General features: G+C 41.9%; 1 protein-coding gene across 4 annotated transcripts; it reads right to left on the bottom strand.

The window, feature by feature from the left end:
- Positions 1 to 1,554: 1,554 nt before the first annotated feature.
- LOC115022497 (Y+L amino acid transporter 2-like) lies at positions 1,555 to 10,976 on the bottom strand. 4 transcript variants are annotated; one of them, XM_029453495.1, is made up of 10 exons: positions 10,814 to 10,976; positions 9,647 to 10,176; positions 7,897 to 8,022; positions 7,672 to 7,816; positions 6,022 to 6,145; positions 5,804 to 5,907; positions 5,623 to 5,719; positions 5,340 to 5,489; positions 4,325 to 4,508; positions 1,555 to 2,957 (listed from the first exon to the last, which is right to left on the bottom strand). In XM_029453495.1, exons 1-10 carry the CDS (start codon positions 10,954 to 10,956, stop codon positions 2,863 to 2,865), a joined length of 1,698 nt encoding a protein of 565 aa, XP_029309355.1. In that variant the 5' UTR covers positions 10,957 to 10,976; the 3' UTR covers positions 1,555 to 2,862. The 4 variants fall into 4 exon arrangements, with proteins under 4 accessions (XP_029309355.1, XP_029309357.1, XP_029309356.1 ...); XM_029453497.1 differs by having other exon boundaries at positions 9,647 to 10,179; positions 10,801 to 10,970; XM_029453496.1 differs by having other exon boundaries at positions 10,801 to 10,969.
- Between the last annotated feature and the right edge of the window lie 1,118 nt (positions 10,977 to 12,094).

The raw sequence follows: 12,094 nt of genomic DNA on the forward strand, positions 1-12,094 counted from the left end.
AATCTCATTCTGCTTTGAACACCTTCAACACTCTCTGCTCTGCAGGTTGTTTGGCATCTCGTGCGAAGATGTCACTGGAAAGCTAGTGAGCCAGATTAAAGCCTGGCAGATCGGGAAAAGCTGTCAATATGAAGGAGAGAAGTGCTCGTACGAGGTCAGAAACATCTCAGTCAGCTCATGTGTTGTTGAAGTATAATAAATAAGTTTCTGTGAAAAGAATCCACATGTTCAGCATTCATTAAAATGACAGTCAGAACGCAGGGAGCCAGCAGATAGATGTAAACATTTTAGAATCTCCTCACATGAAACACAATGAACATTATTCTTCATTTAAAGGTTTTACATAGAGTATAATGCCACTTGCTTGCAGTAGCGTCATTAGAAATGCAATGTAGCAACTAAAATGGAATATATTTATACTTTCATATCTTGTGAGTCTAAGTAACACTGGGTACTTTAACCCCACTATTTAGCATTTAAAGTAATGTATGAACACTTAATAAATGGTTTATAATAGTTGTAAGCAGATACAAGTGTTTTTTAATGTGTGCACCCATATGTGCATAATCACATAATGAATACAGTGAAATACAGCTGTCATAAAATAAATTGTAATTGTTGACTAATGTTGTACATTAATAAACACATACAACTGCATATATCTGTGCACAATGCCATTGTAGTGGCTGCTTGGCATTATGATTGTTGCAGCTGCTGCACAGTGTAGAAAATATCCTGGACTTGACTGAATGTGAAATGCTCTGCAGCTGGTGTCGACAGCTCCTTACCTGATCAAAGCCACACACACGTCTCCAGAAACCAAAAAAGTCACAGACCTCGAGTTTCTTCTGGAGCAGTCCACCGTTTGCAGACTGACTGTAAGTGTGCTTATTTTCTGAATCAGTAACCAGGCTAATGCAGCTCAAGTATTAAATGAAAGAGTTTAGAAGTTTAAGCTTCAGCCGCTGGCGTTGCTCTTTGATGTGTGTGACGTGCAGGGAGACGCTGTATCTGAGTTCTCCAAAGATGCAGCTGATGACAGCACAAACTACTGCAGCCTGCAGAACCTGATGAACGGTAAATATTTCATCTGATACCAGTAAAGTCGATCTTTTCGTAGTCACTGAATGACTCGTTAATCTTGATCAGTGTTTGCTGACGTGATGTGTTTGTCTGTTCAGGGAGTGACCTGGTCAGTGCTGAGGGATACAAACAGTTCAGCAACAAGTGGATCTGTCCCGGCTTCGATACCGCCAACTGCACCTTACCTGATGCCCCTCAATAGTGTTTCATATTGTATGAATTACATGTTTTGACCATAAATGATTTGAATAAATCTAAACACACAGCTTTTCTGTGAGCTTCTCATGACAGCTTCTCTGAAACAAGTTAGAAACAAAATGCAACAATAATTATTTGAGAGAATGATATGTGTTTGAATAAATCACAGTGAAGGTGAGTATAAATGGGAGAATTTGCAAATCTGTAAAGAAATGATGCATTTTTGTGAATGTGAACTCTGACTTTTAGAAAATGGTCATAAGTAATTCAAGCTGCAGTTGGTAACTTTATTAAAAATAAGTCATACGTCATATTGAAACTGTCATTTTTAATTTTACAGCTAAACAGTACACGGAAATATGTCTCTGAAAAAATTCGAGGCGAGAAATAGGCAACGCTGTAACAGAGTCCTGATTCATATTGGATCAGCGCTGCACATGTTGACAGTTTGATCAGAGTTCACCAGCAGTGACTGTGTGAGAGACTCCTCGGCTCTGAATAGTTGCTTTCATTCGGGCTCTTTGAAATCTTTCAAATGCCATTAGGAGCACTAGGGGGAGGCAGAGGAACAGGATTTTATTTACAGATGATCTGTCTCATGCACTACTGTCAGGATGTAGTGACAGTTTCAAACATTTCCATGTTTTTCAAATTTCCAAACGGGTCTAGGGGCTTTATAAATACTGTGAAATTATCAAAATCAGCTCGTATTCAGAAACTGTGCCTTTAAACGAGCCGTCACAACTATACATACATAAGTATAAAGTGTCGCTACACTCCCTTACTGTAATTCCCCGACTGCTGTGAAAGTGCAGAGACGCAGAAAGACCCGGAAATTCTTAAAGAGACGGACGCTAAGACGGAGCGTTTAGGACAGAGGGGGATACAGGTACATTCAGACAGATAGTATGAGACAAAAAGTATTTTTGAACATTAAAGAATGTAAACATGTTCTGGTAAAAACACAAATATGAACCTGAAAATTAGCACAATGCGTATTCCTTTAAAAAAACAGATGCAGTTAAATCACAACACAGAAGTGCACGTGTTACAGTTCAGAGAAGAGACTGCAGTGCAACAGGCTCTTCATACATACTGTAAACCATGACACACGCATGATTAATGCGTGTTAACTTCATTAATAGTCAAAATACATTCTTGACAGAAATACAGTCAGGGTGATAATATAAAGTTGTGTTCATATGTAATCAGCCATTTAAAGTGAAAGACTAATAACACGGCTAAAAAATACAAATGTGAGCTCCATATTTCTGTTATAGTTTTACCAACTCCTCATAGAAGATATTTCTTTCTCACTAATGAAACGTTTATTGCATTTTTCAGAAGAAAGCAACAGTTTCTTTAAGTGCCTGCTCCTTCGTGGTGAGTCATTTGAGATGTCAGGCCTGTTTGTAACCTGACCTGAGAGTATTCCTCACAGTTGTTGCAGGCCTGTGGTTCGGCGCTCGGTCCATGCAAGGCTTTGCTTTTCTGCGTTCGGGGAGTAATGAACGTCAGCATATGGACAGGACCAAGGCCTCCGGCAGAAAGCCAGAGAATGAGCGATGGGTTGTCTGCAGCTCACTGCGTCTTATCGTCGGCTTGTGGTTCTGCCTCAGTGTCAAACTCAGTCAGGCAGCAGTAGAGCAGCATCTGGGCGTTTCTGGTGGCAAAGGCTGGAGGATGCAAAGAGGTGAGGAGGGAAGATGTGGAGGTCAGTTACAGCTGACTGATAATCCAAGATGATTAATGCTGTATTTTAAAGTGATTTAAAACCATGTGGGTCAGATGACCAACTGAGTGAAGGGTGTATGATTGTGTAATGATAAACTTAATATATAAAAATATTCATGTGCAGGAAATGTCTTCCTTTCGTCACCTCCTCTTCAACCATAGTGTTAAAGAAATGCATTATTACAGGTCATTTAGCAGACGCTCTTATCCAGAGCGACTTACATTGAACTAACTACAGGGACAGTCTCCCTGGAGCAACTCAGGGTTAAGTACCTTGCTCAGGGGTACAATGGTGGCAGCCTGGTATTGAACTCCTGACCTTCTAGTGTTTTGTTTGGAAGGCGTACCACTAGGCCATCACCACGCCATGTATACTGTATATAGCGTACGATTCTAAGTATGACGTCAAATTGAGTATGCAGTGCATTGCGACTGCATAGCATGTAGATTTTGTAGAACGCCTGGATGTTCACATTAACATCAATTTCTGAGTAGGCAGCGCGTGCTTACCGGACATACTCAACTGCCCCATAATGCATTGCGTCTGGGGGGCCTTGAGACCGGCTGCAGTCATGTGAGATTTTAGGCCAAGCTAAAAGCCTTTGCTGCACCGTTTTCTTATACTGTATGTGTTGGAGCCGCTGGCGGGTTGAGACCAGCCGTCAGTCATGTGACGCAGTCTTGCTTGAGTATACTTCAGTGTGAACAGTCTATAATATCATACTTAATTGTTCATTTAGTATGCAGTATGCAGTACATACTGATTGAGTATGTAGTATGCAGTATGTAAGGTCAACCTCGATTTGCGCAACTCTAGCGAGAGGAGAGACATTGACCTCAAATGTTTAAGGGTTAGGATAGCTCGTCTGTGTAATAGAACATGTGTCAATTTGATCATAAATGTATATATAGAGATATTACGGTTAGTTGTTGTGTCTTTCTAGGTAGCTACCACGGTGCTGACGTAGCAGCAAGGTGGCTAACGCTAACAAGCTGTGGCCCTGCTCAGCTCGTGATTGGATCGGGCGGGTGTGTTAGCGGGACCCCGATACTCCTGTTCCAACCCCCCGATCACTACTGCATAGACAAGTTACATCCGAAGCTCAATATGGCATCTCCCGTAGCCGAGATAGTTTGAATTCATTGTTGTATAGTAGGCGGAGGTGGAGATGCGTCGTCCATCTACATTTACAGTCTGGTCCATGGTTTGATGATGGCTCAACAAACACAGGACGGTAAGAAACACACATCCTGCTGTACTCAGAAATATTACATTTTCTGCACGCGGACATTTGAGCCTTCGACTTACCGTTTAACGTGCGTATGAATTTGGGCCTCCTCTCGTCAGGCAGGTAAATGGCCACATAGTAGACCGGCACCCCAGACAGTGCAATCCCAATTCCTATAAGAGAATTGATGGTGTCCGCATACAGAGGGACGATGACTAAGAACAGGCTACACAGACAGTAGATGAAGGGGAAGAACAAGGACAGCTGTGGAGAGAAAGAGAAAGATGCGGTGAGTTTGTAAACTGAGGTCTGAGAATCGTGTTTGTCTACATGCAGAGCAATGATTCACACCAATATGTTAACTATGGAAACTCTATTATCAGCACTTCAGAAGCACAACATGACCCATTAAGCTTTCTACTCAGTGCCTTAGTCATGATTCTTTGTTCATTTAACACAAAAGGTCACTGAGTTTGGGCTGTAACAAGCTAAGAGGAGGATAAAGAAAAGGCTTCCTCCTCTGGTTTGTATATCCTCGTCTTTGTGTAGCACGTTGTGAATCTCATGCACTGCCCCGCACATTGCGTCACAACTTTGACCTACTGTACTTTAAAACATTTTACATACTGAAAAATTGTACAGCCCACCTACACACTTGGCAAACACTCTAACGTAATACTTACTCTGCATATATCTCTCTTTCTATTTCTTAGTTGAACTCTTATTCTATTTATTAATCCTTCGTGCACAGCCTTAAGAGTATTCCACTGCATTGCATGAGCATGTAAGAAATACAAAACAAAAACTGAGAGGAGGAAGATTCTTTTTTTTGCATTTTGCATTTTGAGAATGAAGTTGAAATGTCGAGGATAATTCAAACTTTCAGTATTTGTGGCAGACATAAGGACAAATTCAAGCTTTTGAGAATCAATCAAACTACTGACGTTAGCGCATATACTAAATGTTCCTCTTCATTCTCAAAATACAAAATAAATATAATCTTCTTCCTCTCATTTTCTAACCTTTAGCCCAAACACTCTTATGCATATGCATGTAACTATATTCATTATGGTCTGAACAATGAAAAGGCAGCACCTTCAGAGGCCTGTGTCTGTCTGGCTGAGTGATGCGCAGGTAGATGAGGCCGGCCACAGACAGACCCACAAAGAACCAGTAACTGAAGCTGAAATAATTGATGAGCTGGAACACGTCCTCCACACACAGGAAGATCAGACCCATTAACCCCTGCACAACACAGATACATATATTTATGTTCCAGTTGGGAAATATAAAAAAAAATGTGTTTGTTAAATCGGCACGTATGCATTTAAGGAATCTGATGTCTGTTTTGTATTTCAGTAAGATGATTGGTCCTCACATTGAACAGCAGTGCAGGAATGGGTGTGTAGCGCTGCAGGTGTATCAGACTCAGACTGTTGGGGAGGTGGCCCTCTCTGGCTCCTACGAAAAACAACCTGCATGATCAACAAAGAGGGAGAGTTATTGGCTGAACACTCGATATGAGCCTGGTCAGTGCCAGTTCAGAACTCCCTGATTACCGTGAGGCAGCAATGATAGAAGCATTGAGTCCCCCGTAGCAGGACATGGCCACTGAAACAGGGATGATCCACCTGAACGGCCCCAGGACTGCATTCCCAAATGTCTGTGGGGTCAGATTAATATGGTTTATTACACTTTCTGAAGTCGTCCGGGCTCAGCGTGACTATATTTAGCAGCAGAGTGACTCATCTCTCTCAGGGGACTGTTTGTGTCTCACCACAGCGACGGCGTCACTGGCCAGCAGAGACGGCATGTCCAGTATCACGTAATACGCCACGTTGGTCAGCAGGTAGATGATGGTCACGATGGGCATGGAGATGGCAATGGCCAGGGGCAGATTCCTACAAGAAGTAAACACACAGCGTGTTCTGACTGAAAAGCTGCAGTAAACAGATTACAGGGAGATTATGTGATGACAATATAATTTTACCCAAGTTGCATTAGAGTGATGCAGTGATGAATCCTGTAACCGGGAAATGAGTCAGCATTTTTGCACTTCTACTTTTGGTCAGATGCCTGAAATAAGGTCTATGGTTTACACAAGTCTAAGAGATCTTCACGTTTTGTTAAAATACGTCATTAAATAACCCATTCTTGAACTTTTCAATGTATAAATGTGTAAATGGTCTACACATATATCGCGCTTTTCCAGTCTTTCCACTCAACCATTCACACAGTCAGTGGCCACCACACAAGGTGCACATCAGCTCGTCAGGAGTGATAACCATTCTCTCTCTCTCTCTCTCTCTCTCTCTCTCTCTCACCGACCCTCCGACCGGTGGACGACCACTGTACCTCCTGAGCCACAGCGGTCCCTAACAAGTGACGAAATGAGAGAGTGTGTCGGGACGTTAAACGTCTTCACGCTGAACACGTGGAAACTCATCGACTTAGTGGTGGTGATGTGGTGTAGTTCGTTTTTTTACTTCTGGTGATTGTGTTTACGTTTCAAGAATCATAAAAGTGATGTTCATTTGAGAAGATAATCTCACTGAACAAACGTGTAAGTATCATAAACCTTTTTTTGCCAAAGAGCTTATTTTCTGCAATAACACAAACCAGGTTGATGCTCACTTCCGGGGTTGGCCTACAAAAAAACAAAGTAAAACATCATCCTTGCAGCAGAAATCTATTTCAACCTCTTCAGCCCATTTCCCTTTGTTCAGTAATGATTTTACAAGTCTCATTTATCCAGTCGAATGTTATCTACTTCAACAACACATGCATTTTCATTACAAACATACTTTTCAATGCACTTCTGCAAAAACAGACCCACACTAGCGCAGGAGCGCGACTCTTCTGTGTGAGTCCCAAGTGTTTGAAATAGTAAAGTTTGTGAAGTAGTGAGCACAGACTGGATAGATGAGACTCTGATTATACTGCAGAGGTGTGTGAGAGTTTGTAAACAGATGTTTTAGAATAGTTGTGCTGTTGTTGAACGCAGCCCCATTTACTTCAATTCATCAAGAAGTGTCTCTGTTTTTTGATTTTGTTCAGCCTGTGAGAAAAACAAAGTGTTGTACAAGAATTCAAGGTAACTCTGGGTGAATGATTTATTTTGTGCTCCACTATCTGCTGTTTGGTGCTGGGCAGGAAGTGTATAGTTGGGTATCTACTGTCTTTTGACAGTTAAACAAATGACGGACTGTTAACTTAATTTGGGACAAATACATACCACAGAGTAAGATCCAAAAACATTTGTATTATTCCCACTGGTTCATTTCCACCACCTGAACTACCTTATTGAACCAGAGCATTGTTAGCCTCCAACTGTTACCGTTTGCTCTTACTGTCCACAAAGAAGCAACGTGTCTCCATGACTCTAAGTGAGCGTGCCTCTTCGTGTGTCTGTGAACGTGTGCTTTACCTCTCTGGATTCTGAATCTCCTCAGTGACAAAGTTGAGTGTATCCCATCCGGAGTAGGAGAACAGAGCTGAGTAGAGGGCCAAAGCTATGGCTCCAGGGTCTGTGGAGGAGCCCTCAAAGGAACTTTCGAAGCTCTTTGTCTCTCCTGCACAAAGAGCGGTCACAGTTTAAAGCACGTGTTTGTCTTGTTGCCCCTGATGCATTCAAACCTTTATGTAATCTTACCGACAGATATTTTCATTATTCCTATAACGATGATGAGGAAGAGCGACATGAGTTTGGCGTAAGTGAAAATGTCCTGGACCAGAGTCCCCCACTTCACACAGGCACAGTTAATGAAGATGAGCATACCTGGAAACAAACAGAAGAACAAGGCAATGATAGAACTTTCTCCTGCATGACAGACATTCGTTTATACACCAAGGCCCAACACAGCTTCTGGTGCAACTTCTGCTTTATGTTAGTTGAAATCATGAAACAAGGCTAAACAATGTGGTTTCTGAAACTTAATATGTAATACTTTGAATTTCAACAGCTGTACTAGATCTCTCATCCCCGTCACCGCCGAACATCTCCTCTGTGTCACAAGGGCCACAGTCTGTATGGAAACAGAAACTCACTTCTTAGTAGGACAGCTCATTGTGTTGCTGCTCTCTCACCTAAATACCACTTCTGCTAACTATATTCTTCACAGCACAAAGCTGTACACCACTCTGGTATTTTTACAGAAGTGGCAGCATCTATGGCAGATGAGAGCTCCACACAGAGTAACAGAGTCTGGTACCTGGATGAATGAGATGTTAGAGCCACTCCACCACTTGTTATTGCCAATACAATCGTTAAGAGGTCAAACTAAAGCTATTTTCATCTTCTTGAAACTTGTAATAATAGAGAAAAAATGTCAACATTTCCAGAGTGAACGTCAAACTTTTGAGAATAAATCTAACTTTAATCAAATCAAGCGCATTTATTGAAAGTTCAACTTTATTCTTAACTTTTTGGATTTTTGCTAAATTAAAATAAACCTGCCTCCTCTCATTATTCTCTAATACTCTTCTGTACATATACACTGTGTACCGTATTCATGTAATTATGTTCATTACTTCACAGGCCTGAGTCGAACAGGATATCCAGCCGGAGCGACTCCACCGGTTGCAGAGAAAGTCAGATTGTATAGAAGTCTACGAGAAAATGACCCTAATCACTTGTTTTTATATTTTCCTAATGAGTTTATGGTCTCAATCGCTAGTTTCAAGTCTTCTTCAACAACAACATGATAGTGTATCATTTAGAGTGAAATAGGAAGCAGGGTGGACTTTAGGCCCTGAAGCGTGGATCCTATTATAATACTTTAAAAGCTTGACTGACTTTAGTAAACGGACCTTTGTCTTATTGAAAATTATCTTTGTATCTTTTAAGATTTGTATCTAGTACCCTTGCTTTTGTGCGGGGCTACCTTGTACCTTTTCCCCCTTATAGCCGGCCCTATTACTGCGTAGTTAGAAGTGTGAGGCTGATACGAATTACATAACACTTTAAAGAGTAAAGCTGGTCTTACATGCTGCATCGTTTCCCGTGAATCCCTCTTGTGTACGTTGGCAATTTAAAACCAGCTTGGGAATGTCTCCGCCACTAACTATAGAGAGGTAATTACTGAATGAAAATAAATCAAATGGCTATTGTTTAACAAATGCAGACAATAAATAGTATTAAAAAACAGTTTTTGACTCAATGAAAATCTTAAGGATTGTAACGTTAGGCCTTTTCCTATCTGGAGCACAACAGTGATAGAGGTTGAGCTGACGTCAGGAACTGGGGGAGGCCAAAGTGGGCATCAGAATTTCAAACACTAGATGGCAGTAAACAGTATTATTTTACAGATGTCTATGTTTCATGGTAGAAGACGCACATTTCTAAGTCTAGTTCTTGCTGTTGTTGTGGGGGAACTATAGACCGACACAGGAGAGCTTCTTACAGAGGCAGGCTGCAGCGATAAGCCGGACAGCATCGTACGGTGGACGGCAGGTGGGGTAGAAAGACTCCACCAGGTAGTTGGCGAAGGTCAGTGAAATCACAGCCTGGTTGGCCGGTTCGACCAGCAGGATGGACGTCCACAGACGGATGAAAGCAAGGAAGCCTCCGAACGACTCCATGATGTAGGCGTAGCTGGCTCCGGACTTGGTGATGGTGGTGCCGAGCTCTGCGTAGCACAAAGCACCAAACACCGAGAAGATGCCTCCAACAGCCCAAATCACCAACGACAGCCCGTAAGAGCAAGTGTGTATCAGTACACCCTTCGGCGAGATGAAGATCCCGGAACCGATCATGTTCCCAACAATGAGGCAGATTCCATTCATGAGGGAGATTTCTCTCTTCATCTGCATTTTCTCTTCTTTCACATTATTCTGGGCCTTTAAGTCCGAGTCAGATGAAGCCCGTAAACTCGGGCATATTGTCTGTGACATGACCCCCATCTTCTGCCTCAGATCCTCCATTAGTCCAGTGCTGCTGAGGAGATGACAGGGCAAGAATTAAGGCAAGACACTGCAGGTGAATAGAAACATTTCACTGAAAGATGTCACAAGGACATTTCACCAGTTGATAACTTACATTAAAACAGTATTATTTTGGTTTATAAGTTCTCTGAAATGTTATGTTTAAATATGCAGATGAGGTGTTATTTAATATGTGCTCATTTGAATATATTTTAAACAGAAATCTGGACATTGGATAATGACAGGCTTAAAATGATTATTTCCTTCTGTTGACATGTTACAGTTAAAGTGTTTTATTGGGGGAATTTGGGATATGTCTTTGTATCACTCCATAAATCAGAAAATATATGAAAGAAAAAATAATTTTCACCATGTTTTTAGGAATATAATGTGATATAAATCACCCCTCTGGAAAAAACCTTCAGAAGGTAGATGTAAAGCCTGAAACTGAGAAGCTATGTCCAGTATACAAGAAAAGGTCAAGCCTATGGCCAAATCTCCCAGTGAGGATCTCTCACACAAACATGTTTCTCCATAGTGTACTAAACATCCAGACCTGAACATAGCATACTTAAGGTGTCTTCATTTATGCCATAAAAGGCAAATGTGTAAAAAGGACACAAAGTGAACTTACTTGATTCTCTTACTTATAGAAGATCAACTTGTTCCTCTGGACATGTAGAGTCTCCCTGCTGCTCCTCTGAAGCGGGCAGTGAGACATTTGTGACGTCACATCTGAGTGGTAGCAACAGGACGGTGCCGATGTTGCAATCCCTGCAGCCCAGCACATCCACAACGAATGTTTTTCCAATACAAGGCGAACCGCACTCTCGTGTTCCCCTCTTGTGCTATTTTCAGAGACAAGCAGACCTCGTCCCTTCCCCCTAGCAGCCCTCAGCGAACACAGAGGGAGCCAAGCTGTTTCTAGAACAGGATGCGCTCTGAAGATTGTATGATTCAGAACATATTATGTGTTTGGTCATTAAAGGGATAGTTGAGAGGTTTTGTTGTGGGGTTGTACGGGGTACTTCTCCAGAGTCAGTGTATTACTGCAGTAGGATGTGGTCTGCACGTCCCCAGTTTGGAGAAGCAGACAGGAGTGACCGCATGGGATCAAAGCAATGTATGTCTGTGGACGGGGGCAGCAGCAAAATTGTTATTCATTAGACACCACATATTTATGACTCCTAAAAGAATGGTCCACCTAAAAAAAGTTTAAGGGTACGCTATATTGAGAATATCTTTACCACTTTTCCTCGCCGTCAGACAGCTGTGCAGTCTGTTTCTGTCATCTATGCTTTCGCTAGAGCCACCAGACTCATTTCAGTTGCTACCTTGATCGATTAGTTTGTTTGCAGTATTGTTTGATTTCTGTGAATTCGAAAGTCACACAATAACACAAACAGCGCTTAGGCAGATGTAACAGCTCCACAGTCCCTGTTGGGAAGGGCAGTCTGACAACAAGCGGTGAAACTATTCTAATTAAAGCCTACACTTGTTTTGTGTCTCTTTATAGTTGTTTGGCATCACCTGGTGGTTTGAGTCTCTTTCAGTGACATCTAGCCGGTGAAGCCGCCTGCTGCTCAGACCCTGGTCTGGTAGTGTTGGGGAGCAATGAACTACATGTTGCTGTATTGTTGATAGTTCTACTACATACTACATTCATATTGGCATATTGATAATTACATCATTCTTTGCCATTTTTGTGTTTTTAATGACTACAAACAATCTTGGACCATAAAAGGGAAGGAAGATTCTTTAAATGTATTTAACCGTCTAGTCTGACTGAACGTCCAGCTGAGCAGGCGTGCAGCATCGCCACCTGTGTAGACTGTTTCAATGGAATTGTATTGCTAGGCAACTGCTTGGGTCCATGTGTACTTCCTGTCAGCTGATGTCATTAGCATACACTGCAACAGGAAATAAAC

The sequence above is a fragment of the Cottoperca gobio genome, chromosome 17 (assembly GCF_900634415.1).
Source record: "Cottoperca gobio chromosome 17, fCotGob3.1, whole genome shotgun sequence".
Classification (NCBI taxonomy): Eukaryota; Metazoa; Chordata; class Actinopteri; order Perciformes; family Bovichtidae; genus Cottoperca; species Cottoperca gobio.

What these genes read in the sequence shown, in the direction of transcription:
- LOC115022497 (XM_029453495.1), bottom strand. Translation starts at nt 10,956, where the DNA reads ATGTGCTGGGCTGCAGGGATTGCAACATCGGCACCGTCCTGTTGCTAC. An exon ending in TATCGCTGCAGCCTGCCTCT is followed by an intron (nt 8,023 to 9,646) that starts GTAAGAAGCTCT and finishes GTTTGTTTCCAG; the next exon opens with GTATGCTCATCTTCATTAAC. An exon ending in AATAATGAAAATATCTGTCG is followed by an intron (nt 7,817 to 7,896) that starts GTAAGATTACAT and finishes CTCTTTGTGCAG; the next exon opens with GAGAGACAAAGAGCTTCGAA.